The 25,104-nt window shown below is 45.0% G+C and overlaps 1 protein-coding gene across 1 annotated transcript in view; it reads left to right on the top strand.

Moving 5' to 3' along the window:
• The first annotated feature begins 7,630 nt into the window (after positions 1-7,630).
• The window catches only part of EHMT1 (euchromatic histone lysine methyltransferase 1), a 28,705-nt gene continuing 11,231 nt past the window's right edge, over positions 7,631-25,104 (top strand). Inside the window, exons 1-7 of the mRNA XM_029286290.1 lie at positions 7,631-7,714; positions 8,627-9,177; positions 12,256-12,415; positions 13,778-13,911; positions 14,781-14,966; positions 15,604-15,684; positions 24,535-24,655. Of these exons, the coding sequence (XP_029142123.1) occupies positions 7,636-7,714; positions 8,627-9,177; positions 12,256-12,415; positions 13,778-13,911; positions 14,781-14,966; positions 15,604-15,684; positions 24,535-24,655 (1,312 nt within the window). The 5' untranslated portion in view covers positions 7,631-7,635. The remainder of the gene's footprint in view (positions 7,715-8,626; positions 9,178-12,255; positions 12,416-13,777; positions 13,912-14,780; positions 14,967-15,603; positions 15,685-24,534; positions 24,656-25,104) is intronic.

Below are 25,104 nucleotides of genomic sequence, written 5' to 3'. Positions count from 1 at the left end.
CTTTCTTTCTTTCTTTCTTTCTTTCTTTCTTTCTTTCTTTCTTTCTTTCTTTCTTTCTTTCTTTCTTTCTCTTCATTGCTGCCTTCCCCTCCCCTTTAAACATTTCTAGACTGGTCCTCCTCCTTCCTTCTTGCGGAAGTTGCAAGGAAAGTAGCCAGCCTTGGGGAAACGAGACCTTGGGAGGGAGGGAGGGGCAGGGACGGTGAGACCTCCATGTAAAGGCTCTCTCTCTCTCTCCCTCCCTCCCCTTCCCCTCCCCTCCCGGGGCTTTGTGAGCCCCAGCTTCTATTTCCCTGTCAAAAAAAGATGGCAGGTCGTTGTTGCCGCCCGTAAACAATGCAGTTATGAAATGGCAGCACCCGGGCGAGCTGAGCATGCTCAGAAACGGCCGGTAGGGGGAGGTGATTGAGGGAAATGATCTAATTCAGAGCAATTTTTGGGGATGGAAAAGCAAGGCCAGGCTCCTTTCTTCTTCCCCCCACCCCCCACCCACCATGACAGAGCAGGAACGAAGCCTTGGAGGCTTTTGTCTAAGAGATTGGCAAAGCTTGGCAGCCCTTGGGGGGAACCTGGACTCCTTGAGTTGGTGAAGAGCCCTTGATCTTGAGATTCCATTTTTCCCTCCCTTCCTCCTCCTCCTCCTCCTCCTCCTCCTCCTCCTCCTCTTCTTCTCTCTCTCTCTCTCTCTCTCTCTCTCTCTCTCTCTCTCTCTCTCTCTCTCTCTCTCTCTCTCTCTCTCTCTCCTCTCCTCCTGCTTCCTCAGCCCTTTTGATCCCCTGGCTACCTCCTTGCTCTTGAGTTGGGCGAGTTGGGGGGGGACGATGGATTTCCTGAGACCCTGGCATCCCTCAGACGGGTGGCCTCTGTTGCTTTGGTTTCTTCCATCTTCCTTCTAAAGACCTGGCTTGGCCTTGGATAGAGGAAACCGGTTCTGATTCTTTGGGTGTGTTTGGGTTTGGGTCTGCATGCCTATGGGAAGGGACTTTTTCTTCCTTATATAAGGCGGTTTTTGGGAGGGGAAGGGAAGCATCTCTCTGCGCACACTCTCCAACCAGCTCTGGGTCTGAAGGATCTGCCTCGAAGGGGATCCATCTCATCCTTTCTTTTCTTCTTATTGTTCTTATAGATCTAGGGAACCAGAAAGGCTAAAAAAAAAAAACCCGGACTGCTTCCTGCTTCCGAGGGGGGGAAACCCTGGGCAATGAGGGATGCTAGTTTGCCTAAGCATGTTTACGTTGAAGTAAGTCCCCTTTATGTCACTTAAGACTTACTCTCAGGTAAGTATGCTTAGGAGAATGTTTGAAACTCTTGGCTTCTCCTCTGCCCCACAGTGGCCGCCTTCCCCCTTCTTCTCCGGCCAGGGTGATAAGACTGAAACTTCTAATAATCTTGCAACATATATATATATATTTCTCTCTCTCTGTCCCTATCAGGCTAAGCAAGGAAGTGTTTTGACTCTTTGGACAGCCAAACATTCAGGATTCCTTTTCTGTCATTGCAGGGGCCATTTGGAACACGATTCTGGTTGTGTCTTGATTCTCCCCGCCCCTCCCCGCTTCTTTCTTTTGATGGGAAGTGAGTGGCAAAATACTGGAGACCAACTGTGGTGGGGAGAAAGGGTCAACCGAGGTGGGGAGACCCATTGTTTCAGGTTTGAAAGGGTTGCACAATTGGAACAAGCACCTGGCTAGGGTCACAGGGGATAGTGACAGAATCGACAATGACTTTGTGTCCCTCTGTTGCCTCCTTTAGCTAACCATGCACGTCCCTCGGAGTGGAGCAAGGACTTTGTAGTCCCATTCTCCAACGTTTTTCCAGAATGCCTTTTCTCTCGGGCCATTGCCAAGGTGTTTGGGAGGTAGTAGTTTTAACAGAAGAACGGAGGTGGAACAGACCTTGGGAGGTCTTCTAGTCCACCCCCTTGCTCAGGCAGGAGACCGTATACCATTCTGGGCAAATGGCTGTCCAATCTCTTCTTAAAAACCTCCAGTGATGGAACTTCTGGAGGCAAGTCGTTCCACTGATTAATTGTTCTCACTGTCAGGAAATTTCTCCTTAGTTCTAGGTTCCTTCTCCCCTTGATTAGTTTCCATCCTTTGCTTCTTGTCCTGCCTTCAGGTGCTTTGGAGAATAGCTTGACTCCCTCTTCTTTGGGGCAACCCCATAGATATTGGAAGACTGCTATCACGACGTCGCCCCTCGTCCTTCTCTCCATTAGAATTGGCCGTGCCCAATTCCTGCAAACATTCTTCATATGTTTCAGCCTCCAGTCCCCTAATCATCTTTGCTGCTCTTGGCACTCTTAAGGCATTAAGAACGGCATTCTGTTGACATTCAGTTGCAACATTTGGGTGTCTCTGTTTCTTGAAGGGCTTGCCTCACCCATGGCTTCACATCGCACATGTTTTGGCAATCCAGGGCAGTAAGTGAGCAATCGCTTTGGCAAGGCAAGATCCTCGGGCTAGGTTGAGGATTTCTGGCGTTGGCTCTGCAAGGCAGAAGGATTCTTGAGGAAGGTTGGAAGTGGAGAATGGCACTGCAGGAAAAGGAATGTTGCAAGAGATAGGAAGATGTGTCCAATTGTTCTCGAGTTTCCGGTTAACTCTAGCGTTGTAGGCCTCTGAGATTCTTCCTTGCCTTGCTCCTTGGTCTATATGCTCTGCTGGAGGAGAATCAGGAGAATCAGGAGGAGGAGGAGGAAGAGGAGGAGGAGGAGGAGGAGGAGGAGAAGAAGGAGAAGAAGAAGAAGAAGAAGAAGAAGTAGAAGAAGAAGAAGAAGAAGAAGAAGAAGAAGAAGAAGAGGAGGAGGAGGAGGAGGAGGAGGAGGAGGAGGAGGAGGAGGAGGAGGAGGAGGAGGAGATGATTGAGATTTTGTTTTCTGGGGTAGCTTGACTCAATCTTGCCCAAACCAATAACAACTTCAGGAAGGCTGCCATCTCGGGGTGTTGATAATCCGAGCAGAATGCGGACTTTGTAGCTATTTTTCTAGAAGACCTTTGATCTTGATCATCTTGGATCAGAGAGCTTCTTCACTGGGCGTTATGAATTCCCCATCCCATGAGCTGGAGGAAAAAAACCAGAAGAGCAAAGCCAGGCCAATATTGTTCAGGGGGTTGTAGCGGTGCCCTTTGGTTGGCTTACTGGTTTCTGTCCTGCTTGCCTGTGTCTTTGGCCTTCAAAGATGGGTGGGACCAAGAATTTGCTCGGAGGGAGGCAAGCAGGGCTCCTTCCTTCCTTTTTGTCAAAAGAACTGTTCGAGAGTCTTTCCTTTGTGCTCTTCATTTCCAAACAGTGAGGGGAGAGATGAGCATAGAGTCCATTTTTGCCTTCCCATCTTAAAACAAAGCCCATCGTCCACCAAAGCTCGTCAACCTTGGCTTTAAGAAGCATAGAATATCTGCTTTGGAGTCTGTATCATCTATCTCACTAATGACTAGAGTAGAGTAGGGTAGAGTAGAGTAGAGTAGAGTAGAGTAGAATAATAGAATTAGGAATAGGAATAGAATAGAACAATAGAATAGAATAGAATAGAATAGAATAGAATAGAATAGAATATGAAATGGAGAGAAGAGAAGAGAAGAGAATAAGGAATAGAATAGAATAGAATAGAATAGAATAGAATAGAATAGAATAGAATAGCAAAGTTGGAAGGGACCTTGGAGGTCTTCTAGTCCAGCCCCCTGAATCATTTCAGACAAATGCTTGTCCAATCTCTTCTTAAAAACGTCTAGTTTTGGAGCATTCCCAACTTCTGGAGGCAAGCCATTCCACTGGATAATTGTTTTCACTGTCGGGGGAAATGTCTTTTGTCCTGGATTAGTTTCCATCCGTTGCTTCTTGTCCTTCCTTCAGGTCTTTTGGAGAACACCTTGACACCCCCCCCCCCCGCCCTCATCTTTGTGGCAGCCCCTCAAATATCGGAACCCTGCTATCATGTCACCCTTAGTCCTTCTCTTCACGAAACTGGACATACCCAATTCCAGCCACCGTTCTTTTATGTGTTTCTAGCCTCCGGTGCCGCGTTGACTGTTGAGTATTCCACCTTTGCATAGACCCTCTAGTGACTGAAGATGGTTAATCACTGGGCTGTAAGGCCAGGAGAGTGGAGACAGACAGCTGCAGGAAAAGGGGAGGAAATTAAAAAAAAAACACACACACAACTGAGTGCGGAGGCTTTTATTCTGAAGCAACCTTGGCTTGGCTCTTGGCTTTTGTTGGATCCGCTGCTAAGCCGACATTTCTTTGCTTGGGAGGGTTGGATATTAGATTTCTCTGCCAATCACAGGCCGATAGATTGGGGATGGGAAGACTCTGGGCTCCAGGGAAGTTCCTCTCGCTCTAAGTGGAGCAGGGAGGGCGGTGGGGGGGGCAATGGAGGTGGCAATGGAGGTTCTGCTAGGATTGCTGGGAGCACGTTGAGGCTGGGGGGTGGGGTGGGGAGGAAAGATTGGGTGGCCATTGCAAAAAAAGAAAAAAAAAAAGAGAAAGAAAGAAATGGCTTCTGGGTTAGCTTTTCCCGTGCATGGGACTCCATGGCTCTTGGGTTGAGTTCTTCATGGTTCTGTTTGGTGTGCATTGATTGACCTCTACAGCTTTGGGCTGGATCCAGAAGGGAGAGAATCTTTCCTTGGAGTTGAAGCAAGGTGATTGTCCCCTGCGTGGCTTCTGAAGGCTTTAAACCCCCCCCCCCACCCCCCCAAAAAAAACTCGGCCGAGAACAGCTTGCCAAACAAAGAGCCAATGGAGGGGAGGGGGCATTTCCACCCTGGCTGTTGAGTTTTGGGGGGAGTTAAAAGAGGGGACAGAGGAAGCCAGGGTGTTTTGATGACGATCCATGACGTGCATGGCAGAAGGAAAAAAAGGTGGTGTAGGCTGAGCGTTGGATGTTAGCAAGGCTTCCTAAGAGTTAAAAGAGTCTTCAAGGGCGAGCCAGTTAGAGAAAATGGTGGATTCTCTTTTGTCAAAGAGCTAGACGGACATCTGTTGTTGGGATTGTTTAATTTGGGATTGTTGTGTGTTGAGCACGGACTTCGCCCAGGCTAAGCTCGGCCGTTCGGTGGGTTTTCTCGCACTAGAGAAGTGAACAGGAACAAGGGCTGTCATGGACATCACAAGCAGTGGAAGACTTTCAAAAGCATCCTTGTATGGTTTCTGGGATGTAAACTGGCAGGCTTTTGGAAGGCCCAAGGAGCTTGGGAATTTAGAATATGACTAATTAAAAGAACCTTCAAGGGGAGAGAAAAAAAATGAATAAGACGTGTGTCACTTCGGAAACTTAAAATCCTTCACCAGTCTCAGATTCGGTCTTGACTCTAGATAGGAGTTGCTTGGTTTTTGACAATTTTGGGAAGGGTTTTGAGGCCTGTTGTAGAACTTATTTAAAAACCATGTCACCCACCAGACAAGATGGCTTCATTTGTTATGATGTGGCTGGCCAGGCTTTTTTTTTTTTTTTAAAGACAAACTAAAAAAAAAAATTTTGTTCTTTGTGTATACTCAAAACCCATTTTGGAAATGTTGATTGTTGAGCGGTGCTCTTTCTGGTTGAAACTTTTCCTCGTAGTTAAACCTAGGGAATCCCATCAGTTTAATTCTGATTTTAGAGAACGGAATCTTCCTTTACTTTGTTCAGAGTTGGGTTTTTATTTTTTTATTCCTCCCATGCCCTTAACGTTCATGATCTCATCTAAATATTGTCTGGGTTTCTTTAGAATGAATTTGCAAACGCATTTAGGTTGCTTGTGTACGATCCACCCGATGAGATACGACTTATACGCTACGGGATTGATGTTAAAAAAAAAATGTGCAGCTCCAGATCTTAGGATTTTAGGACGTCTGGATGTCTATGGAGATTCTCCGTCATCCAGGTTCATGGTTGTCCCAAAGATGCTTTTTCAAAAGGCAACTGGATTTTTTTTGTTTTTCCTTGAGGACGTTTCACCTCTCATCCAAGAAGCTTTTTCAGTTCATTCATTCAGAACTGAAGAAGCTTCTTGGATGAAAAGTTGAAACATCTTCAAGGAAAAAACAAAGTCTGGTTGCCTTTTGAAAAAGCACCCGTGGGACGGGACTCCTGGGTATTGTTTTCAGACAAATCGGTGCTATATCCAGAGGTCTAGGATTGCATGCTTGCCTTCTCCATTAGATTTTTATGTCCAGGCATAAGGACAAGGAAGCAGGACTGGGGAAAAAAATGGCATCTGATCCAGTCAGCTGTTTCCCCAGATATATGAGGGCAACCAGTACAGACTGGTTAAAACAAACCCTTTTGGGACAGAAGTAGGTGAAAGGAATCTTATCAGGATGAAACGTAGTCATGAAATTCTTTAAAGCATGTAATCCTACATACATAGCCAATGACATGCTTCCTCATTTGGTCCTTCCGATCCACAAATTTAGCCGTTAGGCCCGGTCCTTTCTTTTCCAAAATTGAGACTTATGGGAAAAATGGTTGTGGCCCACCAACCATGTGTGTGTGTGTGTGGAGGGGGGAGAGATCAAGATTTAGTTACCTGTGTAAAAAAAAAAGTGCTTTCCGGAAGAATGTATATTTTGCCAGAACTGTGGAAGTGGTTGGTTCTCAATTTCTCTTTTGAACCTCGGGCTTCATAAAGGGAGACTTGCGTGTTTGATTGAGGCTTCCATTTGACGGCTCCTTTTTGAACTGAACTTTCTGCCAGATAATTGGTTTTGGAAATCTGGGATGCACCCCTTCTAATTCTAATATATTCTTGTGTTAGATGCCTTTGTTTCTTGATTCGACATTGCACCGAAGGACGGGAACTGAATTTAGGATGGCCTGGCTCAAAAGTCTTTTAGTATCTATGCTCCTTTGAAAACTTGCTGTATTGATACTCAGTATAACCCAACTATCTCTGTGGCCTTCCAAATCATCCTTGTTCCTTTGACGATCCCATAATTATTTCCACCTTTAAAAAAATCAACAACAGATAAACCCAGAGAATCGAAACTCAACATTCCAAGCCTAGAACGATGGAGTATAACGTAGGGCATCTTATCAGCAGAAGAGAATTAAGGTTGAACTGTCTGGGGTGCTCTCTCTGAACTTGACAATTTGCTTGGGGATGTTTCACAAAGGTCTACAAGAAAATGTCTACAAGAAAACCACCAAGCTCAGAACAGCACCAAGGACCCCCTCAGAACCAAACAACCAGACATCTCAATACATCGTAATTGATTGTAAGATGTTGCTGGGTTGAGTTTGGTCATCTTTGAAGCGCCTTGTGGCTTTAACCAGTTTGCTTTTCCAAACATCATCGTAGCGTAGAGTAAGGTGGAACAATGACTTGGTTAAAACCGTGAAAGGGATGTTGACTTGGGTGGGCGGGCGGATGTTGAATTCCCTACAAGAAAGAAGTTGAGTGCAGAGGAAGAAGGTAAGGTGGGCGGCCTGTAAATTTGATCGATCGATCAATCAATCAATCAGTCGACCAGTCTTGGAAGTTCAGGCTGTCCTCTTCCTTTCTTCATGAATCGTGAATCTGGCCTGGGGATTAAAATGCACCTTCTTCATCAATGCTTGTTGCCGGTTCATAAACACAAACACTGCATCGTTTATTTATTTCTATTTCCTACATCTTAACCTTTTTTTTCTCCCCCGTTTAGCAAGCTCTGATGAGTAAGGGAGAGACCAGACGAGAGAGTTGCATGAAGACGGAGCTGTTGAAAGACATCACCAACAATAAAGAAGAAGGTGAGTCCATCTTTTAGGTCCAGGCTGTCCTCTTCCTTGCATATGGAGAACAACGAACCTCACCATTGAGTGGCTAGGATTCTCTACCTCCAATTAAGATGTTGCCAATGTAAGCATAACCCTAGTTCATTTCTAAAGATTACCACAGGTGACTTGTCTTCTCTTACAGTTGGGTATAAATGTCAGCATTCTGCTTGGTCTTCTCCTGATTTGAATCCAAGCCTAGACATAGATAGTTAACTCTCAGCCTTTGCTGTCATTTACATTGAACTGCACAAGGATATAATCCTTTTAAGAGTAAGTTCTCCAAACGCTTTCCTAGTTTAACAATTTACTCATTTTAAAGTACAATTCTTTGGCTGGTGTTTTTCTTTGTAGTTATCTGCCACAGGTCGTAGACACAGAAACCCCAAAGACATTCTGTCTTTCACAGCGTGGACTTTGTGACTTATGTGTGACTCAGAAACACGATAACACCATCCAACATTGGCTTAGAACTGCATGTAAAGCTGAGTTGACTTTCAGCGATGAAATATCTCGCCAGTCCCTTGTACCATTAGAGTCCCTGCATCAATATTACCAATATTACTGCCATTATGAACCCTTCCCCTTACACCAGATGCAGTAGGAGAAGAGCAGGCAGAGCTGGGGAGGGTGAAGTTAAACCCACCATCCACCCATTCACACAAGTGTTCAAGAGTCAATTTCGTTGGCTCTTACCTGGTGCCAATTTAGGGTTGAACTTGAGTCGACCAGATTCTTGCGTCTAGGCTTGAATAAATTTATGCTGCAGCCTAATTGGTGGTCCTGATTTTTTTTTGAGCCTGACATTTGCTGTTCTTCCCTCTTGGCATTCCCTCATTTTTTTTTCATTTCTCTCTTCTCTCTCTCTCTCTCTCTCTCTTTCTCTAGGATTTAATGCTATGGCCGCCGGCGATGGCGCCATAGACAAGCAAGTTGGCGAACTCAAGATGGCTCCCGACGGCGAGACCAACGGCTCCCTGGAGTGCAACGAATTCAACGGCCACCCCAGCGTAGCCAAGAACACTCAGGACAATGCCAAACTGAGCCAAGCGGACTCGGTGGCCAAGCTGAGCCGGATAGCAGAGAATGGCTTTTCCGAACGAGACGGGGATGATGGGAAGTCCAACCACCTCAAAACAAACGACTTCACCCAGACCACCGTGACGGGCAGCAATGGGTACATTTTGCCCAAACAGATGGCTCAGGATCTGCCCGTCAGGACTTCGAATAGCGGTTTTGCTTCTCTGCCGGGCCACGCCGCGAAGACGCTTCCGGCCGGAGGGAGCAAAGGGAGAACTTTCGGCCCTTTTATGCAGGCACAGGGCGCTCTCCCGGCCAAGTTTGGAGACGGGTGCGGCAAAGACTCGGAAGCTAAAAAAACAGGCGGGATTAAGGTCCACCGAGCCCGGAAGACAATGCCCAAGTCTCCATCTCACCTGGTAATGTGTATATAATAACAATAGCACTTCGAATTCTATACCGCGTCACCGTGCTTGACACCCTTCTCTAAGCGGTTTACAAAGTCAGCATATTGCCCCCCAACAATCTGACTCCTCATTTTACCGACCTCGGAAAGAAGGAAGGCTGAGTCAGCCTTGAGCCGGTCAGGATCGAACTGCTGGCAGTTGGCAGAATTAACCAGTATGACCTGGATGACAGAGAATCTCCACAGACATCCAAGCCATTGGGATGTTCTGTTAATTAAAACGTGGTTGTCTTTTGGCAATACTTGCCGAAAGGACTTTTGCTACGTTGCTAGATCTATCTGATCAGAGACGGACAGATTAGCCCCCTTTTCATGGCTCTCCTGATCATTTGCGATAGATCGGCCAGGGATTCTAACTCCCAGCAGCCAAAAACCATCACAAGGCAGGATTTTAAATAGGTATTTCTCTCCTCAACCTCTTGTGCTAATAGGCTGTCTTTCGGCCTCCAGCATACCCTGCCTGCAAGCTCTGAGTATTGATTGCCTGCCCTACTCTGCGAAGCCATACGTTTAAAGACTTCCCACCAGACTGCACGGTGGGAAATTTCTCAGGATTGCCCTTTTTGGGGGGGGGGGTTTAAAAAAAAAAACCCCTCAAAGAAATGGTTCCTCTAACAATTCCTTTTTTATTTATTTAATACATAAAATACAAAGAAAAATAGAAATAAGAAATTCCAGGCTCCAGCCATATGTTGAGGGCTAACTTTTATTAATAACCTATGGCAGTGGTGGCGAACCTATGGCACGGGTGCCAGAGGCGGCACTCAGAGCCCTCTCTGTGGGCACATGCGCCGTCGCCCCAATCCTAGGCTTTTAGCTGGGTTTTATAAAACCTTTTCACTTTAGGCCTCCGCCGCCATGTACAAAAAAAAAAAAAAGGTTCAATCAGTCAATTTCAATTTCTTGCGGGAAAAAAAAAGATCTTGCAAAGTTGGAATTGATTGATTGAACTTTTTAGTCCCACCCAGTCTGCCGTTACCACCGCAGCCACACCCACCCAATGGGCCACACCCACCCAATGGGCCACACCCACCCAATGGGCCACACCCACCCGGCACTCGACGATGCATAAGTGGGTTTTGGGTTGAAGTTTGGGCACTCAGTCTCTAAAAGGTTCGCCATCACTGACCTATGGCATGAACATAGTGGAGGTCACATTGGGCAAATGGAATATCTGTACGGTTAAGCCAATTTTAAACTGAGCAACCTTTATTCTAGGTTATTCCTAGAATGCGCAAGGATTTATATTTCTAACAGTTCTAAAATTCAGACATCCAGGCATTCTGATACACGTTTTGAGGTCTGGTTTTTTTGTTTTTGCTTTTTGCAAATCTAAATAATGCAAGGGAAATGTGAGCCATTGAATGGCTGTTCTTGAAGACATTTGCTGATAATTCCGGTAAAAGATAACGTCCAGGTAAAGCTTTGAACCGATTTGAACATTTAAAACATGTCAAAAACGTTTTCTTTATCAGATATCTCAAAAGATTCCATCTTGATTGCTTTTGGTGATTGGAAAATCTTTTTTTGGGGGTTTTAGTTATTTATAACAGATCACATTAGCAAGCCATATGTTTTCTTTGCAATTCTCAAAAATTAAAAGAAGAACAGTATCAATCCGTTTTCCATCACTGGATAATTACAAGTGAAATTTAACTTTATAGGAGAATGTTTGCCTCTGGCATAGTTTTGGGGGATTGACGTGGATCCTACAAAACGCGATCAAACTACCCAGTGTTTTAAATTATGGTGCAGGATGCACATCCTAGGATGGACTTTTTAGTAAACACATGTCCCATGGTTCTTCGGAAAGAAGTACTGTATGTATATACATACAACCACATGGGCCTTTGAATCAATGTTGATTCCTAGTGACCGTCTGGAGAAATCCCTGAAGTTTTCTTGACAAAAGTTTTGGAAATGTTTTGCCCTTAACCTCCTTCTGAGAAAAAAAAAGGACTGGCTCACGGTCAATCCAGTCGGCTGAACTACATCTCCCAGCTACCTGGTTTCCAGCTTGGTACCAGTTCCCATGCTACAAACATGACATGCAGCTATGATGGTTTCAGTTTTGAGGTTATGCTTCTTTACCAAGTTTCGTTCTAGTTTTAGCCAGCCTGGGCACCTCTTCATGAGGGAACCAGCTTCTAGAATTCCTCAGCGGCGTGGCCCCGTGCTTAAATGGGAGTTGAAGCCCATACCCCCTGTTGGATGTGGCTGCTTTCATGGGTTCCATTCCTTGCTACTATTTTGGATCTGCTTCTATCTGATCCCAAAGTTATTTCACCGAATGGAACACATACACACACACACACACACACACACACACACACACTCTTTTAAGTGTGGTTTCCCTCTCTTATCCCAAAGTTGCTTTTTCAGGAGGTAACTGGACTTTCTTGTTTTTCTTTGAAGACATTTTGCTTCTCATCCAAGAAGCTTCTTCAGCTCTGACTGGATGGTGGAAGATGGAAGGATTTATACTCCTTGCAGACAGCTGGTCATTTGCATTCTTTTAGACAGTTGAGACCACTTGAAGTTTAACCAGTGCCCTCAGGCTCCACACCCATTTGCACCATTCAGGTGACCCTGAGGACACACGGAGACTTCCAAATGGCCTCAACGGCTCTCTAAAAGAAAGCAAATGACCAGCGGTCTGCAAGGAGTATAAATCCTTCCATCCTCCACCATCGAGTCAGAGCTGAAGAAGCTTCTTAGATGAGAAGCAAAACATAGGTAAACCTCCAAGTGTCCTCAATGACTCTCTAAAAGAAGGCAAATGACCAGCTCTCTGCAAGGAGTATAAATCCTTCCGCTCCCCACCATCCAGTCGGAGCTGAAGAAGCTCCTTTTGGATGAGAAGCAAAACGTCTTCAAAGAAAAACAAGAAAGTCCAGTTGCCTCCTGGAAAAAGCACCTTTGGGGGACAGCCATGACCTGGATGACCGAGAAGCTCCATAGACCCTTTCCACTCTTCGTCCCTTCCCTCTTGCAAAATATAAAAAGGTGCTTTTCGACTTCTGTTTTTCAGCATCCCAACAAAGACCCCAAAGAAACGAGAACGCCTAAGGAAGACGGCAGCAAAGCCGTTCTGGAATTCGGAAAGCCCACCTCCTTGTCCTGCCTCCCCGGCCTTCACTCATCTCTACCTCAGAATCAGAGCTATGCGGCTGCCTCAAAATCACAGACAGGTAAAAAAAAAGGGGGGGGGGAGAAGAAAAAGAAAACTCGGGTTAGAGAGCTCCTTGAAGTGGAACGGTCTGAGAAAAGACGAGGTTGGGTCTCCATCCTTGAATGGAGAGAAGGGGATCTGGGCTCCTTCCAGATCTTTTAACCTCCCAAGCTCTATCTAAAGTCCCCGCACGGACGTGTGTAAGGTCCTGCCTCAACTATCTTCTCGGGAAAGCACGACTCTTGAAAGAAGCCTTATTTCCCAAGGGTCTTTTACTGAGAGAAAGTGATTGCAGAGAAGTTGGGTGGAATCTGAAGTTCCCGCGGCAAAACGTTAAGATAATTCCCCATTTCTCCAAACCCCAATCCACCAGGAACCAATCCGGTGGCGTGAAGGTGATAACAAATTGCTTCTGACCTTGGTAACAGGTGGGGTTAGTCCAACTAGATGGTCCTGGGGGCTCATCCCCCCCCCAATTCCCATGCAGATACGTCAAAGCGAAAAAGTAGGAATAATACAGAAACCTCTTCAATCCCCAAGGAACCAGTTCCCTCTCTCCTGGGATTGGCAGGGACCTGACATCGTGGCTCCCAAATTCTATCCCCTCCAATCTGAAGACCGACGGCAGTTGTAATCGCGAACAATCGGAGAGCAGTTGATATTAGATCTTTGGTGCTTTCCCTTTGTGTGTAGTATGTGTGACGGGGCAGTGATTTTTAGAATCTTAGAAGGAGCTGCGTTAAGAACCTGTTTAAACCAGAATTATTTTTGTTAGGAATAATAGGAGCCGATTATGAGAAAGATTGCAGATATTTAATACTGCATGTACGAACGGCAGCAAGAATTGTATTTGCCCAACACTGGAAAAATGAAAACTTACCAGCTCAAGAAGTACTAATTAAGAAAATTCTAGAGTGTGCAGAAATGGACAGACTGACTTTAAAGATAAAAGAGAAAGAAGACTCCGTGAACTTTAGAACATGGGATAATTTCTATCCATGGCTAGAAAGACGAGTCAGAGAGAAAGGAACGTGATATGTAATTTTGAATATATACTAGCAAGAAGAAGGCTATTGAGTGATTAATTAATATACTGTTTATGCTAATTAACTATTATCTATTATTGTTTGTTAAATACATGAACCCAGACATTATGCTCTTTGCTAATTATTGACAATGTTATTTGGAAAAATCCCAACCCCAACCTTAACCTTTATCCCAACCCCGACCCCACCTTATTCCTAACCCCATAAAAACTAATAAAATTTATATATATATATAAAAAGAACCTGTTCTGGGTAGGGTTCCTCCCAGCCTGTCCCAGCAGAACCCGCCTTCTCCCAGCCCCTGATGGATCTTCCTCTGTGTCCCCCCCGTGCAGCTACTTCCGTATCTCGAAAGAAAAAACGAAGAATGGGAACATACAGCTTGGTTCCCAAGAAGAAGACCAAAGTTTTAAAGCAGAGGACGGTGATCGAGATGTTCAAAAGCATCGCTCATTCTCCAGACGGCAAGGTGAGAAGCAGGTAGAAGGTAGCCAGGTGTATCAAATGCTCTTCACATGGGGTTTGCTTGCATTGTCAGGCACACCTACGAAAGTCTCTCCCCTCTTGGAGTCAGTAGAGAGCCATGGATAATTCCTAGAGACACCATGGAATTGGAATCAGAATAGAGCTGGAAGGGACCTTGGAGGTCTTCTAGTCCAGCCCCCTGGTCAAGCAGGAGGACCTATACCATCTCAGACAGGTGGCTGTCCAGTCTCTTCTTAAAATCCTCCAACAATGAAGCACCTGTTCTGATGGCAAGCAGTTCCACTGGTTAATTGTCCTCACTGTTAGGAAGTTTCTCCTTAATTCCAGGTTGCTTGTCTCCTTGATGAGTTTCCATCCATAGTTTCTTGTCTTGCCTTCTGGTGCTTTGGAGAATAAATTGATCCCCTCCTCTTTGTGGCAGCCCCTCAAATACTGGAATACTGCTGTCATGTTCCCCCTGTTCCTTCTTTTCTCTAGACTAGCCAAACCCAAGTCCTGCAACCGTTCTTCATATGTTTTTGTCTCCAGGCCTCGAATCATCTTAATTGCTCTTCTTTGCACTTTTTTTTTTTTTTAAAAGTCTCAACATCTTTTTTGTAAGGTGGTGACCAAAACTGGATGCAATATTCCAGGTGTGGTCTTACTAAGGCTTTACAAAGCGGTACTAATAGTTCACGTGGTTTTGATTCTATGCCAAGGATTGTATTAGCTTTGTTGGCTGCTGCACGCACACGGCCGGCTCTAGATGAACTAGATGGAACAGTAATTTTCACTTTCCTCCGTTCCACAAAGTATTCAAAATGTCCGTGAGTTCTAGACTCACCATGGACCTTTCTGTGTTGGAATGTCCAGGTTGAGAAGGAGGAGGGCAGCCCACACTTGAACGGGGAACGATTAGATATTGATTCCGAAGAAGACGACTCGGATGAGCTGGAGGAAGAAGAAGAACGTGGAGCATATCAAACGGCCACATTTCCCGTGGAGGAGAACAGAACTGCTATTGAGAGAGAACCAGTGGCTGTTAGCAATGCCAGAAAGGTGATCCGTATTCTTCTCTGGAGGACTGTGGGTCTAAAATTATTGTATTATGATATAAATTATGTATATAATAGATTATTTAAAGTCTTGTGAAAAGGTCCGTCATCCAGAGGGAGAGTTCTACACCTTGTTATGTATCTCAGGTCTTCTTTGTCCACCGTGAAAAAAAAAACTCACAAGAGTTATCATCTTAACTTCCAGCTTGATGTGTGTGTTGTTATCACACTGGACCCTTGGCCCTGTTGGAGAAAGATGAGACTCCAATTAGAAGACCCAAAGATGTTCTTTCTTAGATCTGGAGAACCTAAAAGAGAGCATTGAAAGACAAGGTTGAGAACTTGACTTGGCTTGAAGTAACTGATGACATGAAGGACCTCTATTTTAGGCTAATTTGTCAGGATAGACAAAGGATAGGAAATCTGTCCCAAAGGTGCTTTTTCAAGACTTCCAAAATTTCGGGAAAAGCACGTTTGGGGACAACCCTGACCTGGAGGATTGAGATTCTCCATAGACCTACAGGCACCAAGATAGAATAACCTACAGACTCTGGACAGGTGTGTGAGACCCAGTTTTGCTTCGATCCTTTCAGCAGGGGTTGCCTTCTCTGTTTTCACGTGAGCTTCTTTGGCCGTCACAGATGGTGGACGGAGAATCGGAGGAGGAACAAGATTCCGCAGACTCCGTGGAAGAGGAGGAAGACGGCGATGAGTCGGATTTGGTGAGTGCCGCCTTTCTCGCCCCGTGCTTCCAGAAGGAAGCGACGGCGAGGAACCCAGCACCATCCAGGCCCAACCAAGGGAATCCCGTTGTTATTGCAAGACCTCCTCTGTTTTGTTTTGTCTCCCTCCCTCCCTTGCTTGATCCGGTTTGCATCCACATTGTGGTTTTGTTGGGGTTTTTTTTTTTTGTCTCTTTTGACGGTTTCAAGGGGAACCGTGGACGCCCGTCTCTTCAATAAAAGTCTGTTGCTTTCTTGTCAGGCCTCAGCAGGGGTCTGCTCTTGGTTGCCAGGTGCCAAGGCCAAGGCGCGGTCCAGACAGGCATGCCCAGAGCTGGAAGAAGCAGGACAGAAGCAGGCACGTAGCCCAGACAGACCCTGCCCAGGGCCGAGTTCTGCAGGAGGCAAGGCAAGACGCCCCGAGGCTGTTGCTGCTTCTGCTGCTGTTGCTGCTTCTGCTGCTGCTTCTTATCAAGAGCCATTGCTCAGACTTTGGGGCTTCAGTGGACCAGGATGGGCTCTCCCCACCCACCCGCTAAGGAATTGCCCGGTGTGTTGGATTACAACTCACATCGTCCCCTGCCAGAAGGGCTGGCCAGGCGTGACGGAGGATGTTGTAGGCTACCGCAGGGCTCTCTCCAACCAGGGCAATTTGAAGACTGGTGGATGAGGAATCCTGGGAGTTGAAGTCCACCAGTCTTAAAAGTCGCCAAGGTTGGTGAACCCTGGTTTATGCAGCCAGACGTGTGAACTTCAGCTCCCAGGATTCCTCAGCCAGTCTTGTGGATTCAACTCCCAGGATTCCTCAACCAACAGGGCTGACTGAGGAATTTTGGGAGTCGGAAGTCCACCAGTCTTAAAAGCCACCAAGGTTGGAGACCCCTGGGCTAATGTACTCGAAGGATCCCAGATTAGGGGAAAGTGCTGGCTTATGCATTGATTTTACGCTTCTCGCAGCCTATACGGCAACCTTTAACTCGTGGCCAGGCGATCGGAAGGAGAGCTGGATCATCCATGGTGCGATGCTGGGTCTCTCTCCACCCCTTCCCTCCAATGATCCAAGACATGCTTCCTCAAGTGCTTTCCGTCTCCTCTTCTGTCGTTCTGCAAACTCTGGCTTCGATCGCAGATCCCTGGTTTCGTTTCGTTCTGTTTTTCCTTGGGCCCTTTCTTCTCTCCCACTGAGCAGTCGTTGGCCTCAACTTCTAAATGACCACGTGGCTGTCCCCGAATTTACTGACGTTGGGTCATCAAGTTGCAGAAGTCTTTCAAAGTTTGGGGTCTGTTGGGGGAGAGGAGGGACCTGAGGTTGGGGGGGAAAATAGTTGGTCCCTGATTCAGGAAGGTGTATTCCGTTTGGCTCTTAGCTGTGGAGTGAATAGTGAGATTTCTTGATAGTCTGTGGCATTTAATTGGTGGGGGAGAATGTCTCAAAATTCAGACAATGAAGTTGAGGCAGAAGGAACCATAGCTTAGTTGAGGAATGGTGTCCACCATCTTGCAGATTTTGGCCTCCCCATGCAGAGACTTAATGATGATAGTGCAACCGATTGATCCACTCTACGGATTCTCCTGGTACAGTTCTATGAAAGTGGCTGGCAAAGAAGTCCCATGGTGTTCAACAAGACTTAACTTTTAAATAAACGTGAATAAGTTTGAGGCTGAGCAATGTAGTCCGGGTTCCTGACCGTAGTTTTTTTCTACAGTCAATCTACCTGTGTCTGTAGGACTTCTACACCAAAGAAATAGACATAAGATGATAATCTTGGATAACCGTGTTTCATACGTCCATGCAGAAGTTAGTTCTTGGATTTTAATGAGAGACATTCTCAGCTAAGGAAATAACAATAATAGAAGGGACCTTGGAGGTCTTCTAGTCCAACCCCCTGCTCAGTCAGGAAACCCTATAACATTTCAGACAAGTGGCTGTCCAGTCTCTGCTTAAAAACCTCCAGTGATGGAGCACCCACAACTTCTGGAGGCAACTTGTTCCACTGGATAATTGTTTTCACTGTCAGGAAATTTCTCCTTAGTTCTAGGTTGCTTCTCTCCTTGATTAGTTCCCATCTGCTATTTCTTGTACTGTATACAGCCAAATCCTGCAAAATGTATAGGTCTGAAACCTTGATTCTGGCAATTGGCCCACCTCTTACGAAAACAGTCCTCAAATACCTAGGTTTTCCTGGACTTGTCTCAGATCTGTCTGCAGATCTGTGATTAAAATTCAGTAACTATTATTGAATTTTAACTATTCAATTATTATATCATATGCCCATAGGACAAAAACTGCAGAAAGAAATCAATTCTTCAAAACGAAGGGGCCGAGAGCTAATCACTCTAATAATTGGTGTAAGAGATTTAATGTTCAGATATCGGACTTCTCTTAAAGGATTTTTAATTGGCTATTGTTTTTTTTTTTAAATTAAACATTCAGGACGGTCTTAAATCTTCACCTATGAGTAGGTAGCCGAAACAATTCATGGAACAGTAATATTAATTTTGCAGCGGCTTGACAAATAAAAACAACCCGTCTTTCTAGGAGATGCACGCAAACTGAACTCTTCCTATAGTCTGTTCTCTAACCGAATTAATAGTTATGTTACCAAGGTTACTCTTCCTTGCCTGGCTTGCAAAATAACTCAGGTTTGATCACAAGGACTGACAAGCTGTGATGGGAGGCATCGCTCTGAATCTATGACCATGAATCATAGTTCAGCTGTGGTTTACAGAACTCTCCAGGATATCCTGGTCGTAGTGTAACTGCAGACTATGGCTTAATCAGTGAGTGTTTTTTATATATATAAAAAAAACCACCAAGAAAGTACAGTTGCCTTTTGGAAAAAGCAGTGTGTGTGTGTATGCGCGTGCACGTGTATGTTTGTATTGCTTTTTCCAAAGGGCAACTGGACTTAATGGTTTTTTTAAAAAACAAACAAACAAACATTTTGCTTCTCATCCAAGTTAGATCCGAAGAAGCTTCTTGGATGAGAAGCGAAACGTTTTCAAAGAAAACACCAAGAAAGTTGCCTTTTTGGGGGGGGGAACCCCCACCACCTTTAGGATTTCTCATTGACAATTGGAGATGGCCTCCTGGTTTACTGGAGCATGCCCTCCATGTAGGCGTAGCGTTTTGTGCAAGCCAAACTACAATGGCTAATTTATTCAACCGGCTCTCGATTTAAAAAAAAACCAGGGTGGATTAGCCAGGCGACTTTGGACAATAACGATTGGGGTGGGAGAGCGGTTGCAAGGAAGGTTGAGATCATTTACCTGGAAGCCATCCAGGTTAGGTAAGGCTGGCTTAGCGTGAGGAACAAAGAGACCGTATTCATGGGAACCGCCATAGGGAAAGAGATTAAGGACTGACATATACTGTATGTTTGAGATAGAAGGACGTTCCGCTCTTTCCCGGTGCTAAATTGAGTTATTCTGCTTCCCCTGAAGGGAGGTAGGGACAGCTTGGGCAGGAAAGTGCTTCTCCGGGAACTGTAGTTAGAGAAGAGTGTGTCTCGACCAAGGCAAAAAGCATTTGTTGGTCTCCAGGACAATTCCAGGTTTGAATGAGGTGGATTTCTCCCATCCCTTCCCAGCTGAGATCATCTGAAGCCTTGGCCCTGACATTCGACTTCAGGGGCCTTCAAACTTGGCCCTGGTATGACTGGTGGACTTCAACTCCCAGAATTCCTCAGCCAGGCACGCTGGCTGAGGAGTTCTGGGAGCTGAAGTCCACCAGACATAATACCAGGGCCAAGTTTGAAGGCCCCTGTTCTACTTCTTGCCATCGGGATTTTGCCGAGTGCCTGGTGGTTCATCCACTGCTTGCTTCTAGCCGTGATTGTCTCTGAACTTGGCTGTTCTCTTGCAGACGTTTCGTTGCCCAAACTAGATAACTTCGTGAGTGAAACATCTGCAAGGAAACCACCCAGCTCAGAGAGCGCCAAGGACCCCCTCATCTCAACCCTGAGCTGCAAATATTCTCCTTTATTGGCCTGTCTCAACCTCAAGAAGGCAGAATGTCTTCCTTTGTGGTATATCTGCATTGTCCCCTAATGAAGGGCCCAGATGGAGCTATGGTGTCTGATCTCAGTTGCTTCTCCAAAGCTTCTCGTACCAAGAAAGCTTCTCTTCTCTTCTCTTCTCTTCTCTTCTCTTCTCTTCTCTTCTCTTCTCTTCTCTTCTCTTCTCTTCTCTTCTCTTCCCTTCCCTTCCCTTCCCTTCCAATCCTTTCCCTTTCCCTTCTCCTTCTCCTTCTCCTTCTCCTTCTCTTCTCTTCTCTTCTCTTCTCTTCTCTTCTCTTCTCTTCTCTTCTCTTCTCTTCTCTTCTCTTCCCTTCCCTTCCCTTCCCTTCCCTTCCCTTCCAATCCTTTCCCTTCTCCTTCCCTCCTTCTCCTTCTCCTCTCCTCTCCTCTCTTCTCTTCTCTTCCCTTCTCTTCCCTTCCAATCCTTTCCTTTCTCCTTCTCTTCTCTTCTCTTCTCTTCTCTTCTCTTCTCTTCTCTTCTCTTCTCTTCTCTTCTCTTCTCTTCTCTTCTCTTCTCTTCTCTTCTCTGTTCCCTCCCCTCCCCTCTTCATTTCATCCAACAGAACAAAATCCTTCTCCATTAGCATATTCTAGCAAACTTGCTATTATTCCATTGTGGTTCACATGGGAGACTATATAACATAACCAACGTAGCTTCTTGAAACCATGGTTTGAAATGTAGTATCCATTATGTCCCAACAGGGTGTTTTTGACTTTGAGTCTGGTTATAGAAGGCCGTAATTTTTGTGAGTGACACCTCTAATTGAATTCCTTCTCAAATTCCAAATGTTGGCATTATTATTATTATTATTATTATTATTATTATTATTATTATTATTATTATTATTATTATTATTATTATTGATCCATTATTGAAATATTTTTGGTATGTGTCTATGACTTGATACTGAGCCACTGTGACATGTAAATGCCCAGAACCACAGCAAACTGTGGTTTCAGGTAAGTTTACTAACCCAGGATCCTGTTCATTGATGGTTTCTCATTTTGGACATAATGGCAGAATTACGGTTAACGTGGATCGGGTTCAGTTCTCCGAAGGATGCATGTGTGAATCCATCTCTTGTGCTTTTATAGTAACCAAACCTAGATTGTTGGCTCCAAGTCAGCCTGTGGTGTGTTTTAACCCCTTTAACTAGGTTCTTTTGGTTTGTTCAGACTTGCTGATCTGCCTGCTTCCCATAACCTTCATGTCCCTCTTATCAAAATCTGTTTTTTTAATCGATTGTTAATTGATCTGTAGCTCAGTTTCCTTGTTCAGGGCCCTGGCTGAAAGGCTGCGTCTTTCTTCGTTGTGGTGGTTTTTCTTTTCTAATTTTTTGTTTAGATCCTTCGCACTCGGAAAGACCGGGCAAGACATTTTAACAAAATACATGTTAGTCGAGACTTAAATTATCCTGTGCTGTACTAGTAGTCCTCAGCTTACGACTTCAGTTTAAGCAAGGCGGTTGTTAAAGGAGTCACGTCTGATTTTACGACTTTTTATGCCAAGGTTGTTAGCGAACGACTGCAATTAAGTGACCCATGTGGTCATTAACCAAATCAGACACACACCCACACACACCCACACACACACACCGCTTGTTAGAAGCCAGCTGAGAAGGTCCCAAATGGTGATCCCAAATGATGGTCCTGCAGCCCTTGCAAAGGGATGCCGGTTGCCAAGCGCCTGAAATTTTGATCCGGTAACCGTGGGGAGGTTGCCGCGGTTGCAAGCTCGGGTACCGGTGCAAAGTCCCTATTTTCAGGGCCATTGTGACTTTGGATTGGTCACTAAAGAAATGGTTGTTAAGTCGAGGGTTACCGGCGTGGTTCTGTTAGGGCATGCACGGTGCTGGGAGTAAGAAAGCAGCTAAGATAAGATAGTCATGGTGGCTTCAGTTGGTAATTTTTAACGAATGAATTAACTTTAGCAATTGGGGAGGCTGGATCTTTCTTTCTTTCTTTCTTTCTTTCTTTCTTTCTTTCTTTCTTTCTTTCTTTCTTTCTTTCTTTCTTTCTCCTTCTCTATTTTTCTTTCTTTTTTTCTCTCACTCTCTTTCTTCTTTCATTTTCTCCCTCTCCCTCCCCTTCTCCCTCTTTCTTTCTTTCTTTCTTTCTTTTTCCTTTTCTTTTTTCTCTCTCCCACTCCCTCTCTTTCTTTTCCTCTTTCTTTCTTTCTTTCTTTCTTTCTTTTTCTCTCTCTTTCTTCTTCTCTCTCTCTTTTTCTCCCTCTCCTTCCCCGTCTCCCTCCCTCTTCTTTCTTTCTTTCTTTCTTTCTTTCTTTCTTTCTTTCTTTCTTTCTTTCTTTCTTTCTTTTCTTTTCTTTTCTTTTCTTTTCTCTCTCCCACTTCCTCCCTCTCTTTCTTCTTTCTTTCTTTCTCTTTCTCTTTCCTTTTCTTTTTTCTCTCTCCCACTTTCTCCCTCTTTCCCTCCCTCTTTCTTTCTTTCTTTCTTTCTTTCTTTCTTTCTTTCTTTCTTTCTTTCTTTCTTTCTTTCTTTCTTTCTTTCTTTCTTTCTTTTTCTCTTTCTCCTCTCTCTCTTTTTCTCCTTCTTTCTTTCTTTCTTTCTTTCTTTCTTTCTTTCTTTCTTTCTTTCTTTCTTTCTTTCTTTCTTTCTTTCTTTCTTTCTTTCTTTCTTTCTCTGCTACGGGAAAAGCTGGACGGCCACACACTGTAAGCCAACGGGGCTGCGATTATCTTTTTTTGCAGTTTTATCCTGCAGCGTACCAGCACTGACTCCTTGGCCTCCGCCGCCTATTACGTGATCTTTCCAAGAACCGCTTTGTTGCTAAATGTCGCTCAACTGTGCCTCCTCTCCACTTTCTCGCCACTTCCAACAAAGCGGGTNTATACCCCGCCCTTCTCCTTGCGGACTCAGGGCGGCTGACAGCCTGATAAAAACAACTACAAAAATACCCCAAAAACTATCATTAAAACAAAGTTAAGATGAAATATTAAATTTGGCCTTATTAATTTTTAAAATTGCTTTTAAAACCCCACTAAAAATTTCCCCTTAGGCCAGTCCTGCTTGTTGGAAGAGCCATGTCCCTCTTATCAAAATCTGTCCCTCTTATCAAAATCTGTTTTTTTAATCGATTGTTAATTGATCTGTAGCTCAGTTTCCTTGTTCAGGGCCCTGGCTGAAAGGCTGCGTCTTTCTTCGTTGTGGTGGTTTTTCTTTTCTAATTTTTTGTTTAGATCCTTCACACTCGGAAAGACTGGGCAAGACATTTTAACAAAATACAACGCTGTTAGCCGAGACTTAAATTATCCTGTGCTGTACTAGTAGTCCTCAGCTTACGACTTCAGTTTAAGCAAGGCGGTTGTTAAAAGGAGTCACGTCTGATTTTACGACTTTTTATGCCAAGGTTGTTAGCGAACGACTGCAATTAAGTGACCCATGTGGTCATTAACCAAATCAGACACACACACACACAGGCACACAATGGACACCGTTTGTTAGAAGCCAGCTGGGAAGGTCCCAAATGGTGATCCCAAATGGTGGTCCTGCAGCCCTTGCAAAGGGATGCCGGTTGCCAAGCGCCTGAAATTTTGATCCGGTAATCATGGGGAGGTTGCTGTGGTTGCAAGCCCGGGTACCGGTGCAAAGTCCCTATTTTCAGGGCCATTGTGACTTTGGATTGGTCACTAAAGAAATGGTGGTTAAGTCGAGGGTTACCGGCGTGGTTCTGTTACGGCATGCGCGGAGCAGCTAAGAGAAGATAGTCATGGTGGCTTCAGTTGGTAATTTTTAACGAATGAATTTAGCAATTGGGGAGGCTGGATCTTTCTTTCTTTCTTTCTTTCTTTCTTTCTTTCTTTCTTTCTTTTTCTCTCTTTCTCCTCTCTTTTTCTTTCTTTTTCTCTCTCACTTTCTTCTCTCTCTTTTTCTCCCTCTCCCTCCCCTTCTCCCTCTTTCTTTCTTTCTTTCTTTCTTTCTTTCTTTCTTTCTTTCTTTCTCTTTCTCTCTTTCTCTCTTTCTTTCTCTCTCTCTTTCTTTCTTTCTTTCTTTTTCTCTCTCTCCTTCTCTCTCTTTCTCCCTCTCCCTCCCCTTCCCCCCTCTCTCTTTCTTTCTTTTTCTCTCTTTCTCCTTCTTTCTCTCTTTTTCTCCCTCTCCTTCCCCATCTCCCTCCCTCTTTCTTCTTTCTTTCTTTTCTTTTCTTTTCTCTCTCCCACTTCCTCCCTCTCTTTCTTCTTTCTTTCTCTTTCTCTTTCCTTCTTTTCTTTTTTCTCTCTCCCACTTCCTCCCTCCCTCTTTTCCTTCCTTTCTTTTTTCATTTCTTTCTTTCTTTCTTTTTCTCTCTCTTTTTCTCCCTCTCCCTCCCCTTCTCCCCCCTCTCTCTCTCTCTCTCTTTCTTTCTTTCTTTCTTTCTTTCTTTCTTTCTTTCTTTTTTTCTCTTTCTCCTTCTCTCTCTCTCTTTTTCTCCCTCTTTCTTCCTCCTCTTTCTTCCTCCTCTTTCTTTCTTTCTTTCTTTCTTTCTTTCTTTCTTTCTTTCTTTCTTTCTTTCTTTCTTTCTTTCTTTCTTTCTTTCTTTCTTTCCTGTGCTATGGGAAAAGCTGGACGGCCACACACTGTAAGCCAACGGGGCTGCGATTATCTTTTTTTGCAGTTTTATCCTGCAGCGTACCAGCACTGACTCCTTGGCCTCCGCCGCCTATTACGTGATCTTTCCAAGAACCGCTTTGTTGCTAAATGTCGCTCAACTGTGCCTCCTCTCCACTTTCTCGCCACTTCCAACAAAGCGGGTGGGGTAGGGGGGACCAGGACCACCGTAACCATGGCAGGCCAGGCCTCCTTCTCCTAAAGCCGATGGTTCTGGTGGCTTTTGCAGAGCTCCGAGTCCAGTCTGAAGAAGAAGCTGATGAAGCGGAAAGGGAAAACGGAGAGCCCGTGGTTGAAACCCACCCGGAAACGGAGGCGGAGAAACAAAAAGAAAAAAACCAACCTGATAGGTAAGGGAGTTGGACTGCTCTTATGATTATGATTATTATTATTATTATTTTGCTTCTTTATCGGAGACCTCAAGGGAAGGGATGGGGCGATGATGCTTTCCGGGAGATGCCAGTTGGCAGAACATCTGGAAGCTACAACTTGCTTCCCTCTCCAATCTCGGCTGTCGAAGAGTTTCTTCTGTTCTGTGAGATGGAAATGGACCTTTTTTGGCCCTTCGGTTTACGGGGCAAGTGTTCAGGATCAAGGGCCGAGGGGCGTTGCGTGTGTCACTCCGTCTCTGCTCTTTCTAAAAGGACAGTCTTACCAGACCAGGATGGTTGGCTTCAAGTGAGCCTGTGGTGCGTTTTGTCCCCTTAACTAGGTGCTAGCTAAGAGATCATCCAGGAACTTGGGGGCTTCCTGTCTCTTCCAGAAATAGAACAGCCGTATCCAGATGTTCAGCTCAGAG

The sequence above is a fragment of the Protobothrops mucrosquamatus genome, unplaced genomic scaffold, assembly GCF_001527695.2.
Source record: "Protobothrops mucrosquamatus isolate PMUCROS unplaced genomic scaffold, P.Mucros_1.0 scaffold3246, whole genome shotgun sequence".
Taxonomy (NCBI): domain Eukaryota; kingdom Metazoa; phylum Chordata; class Lepidosauria; order Squamata; family Viperidae; genus Protobothrops; species Protobothrops mucrosquamatus.
The sequence above is the reverse complement of the archived record's forward strand: the minus strand, read 5'-3'. Positions and strand labels throughout refer to the sequence as shown.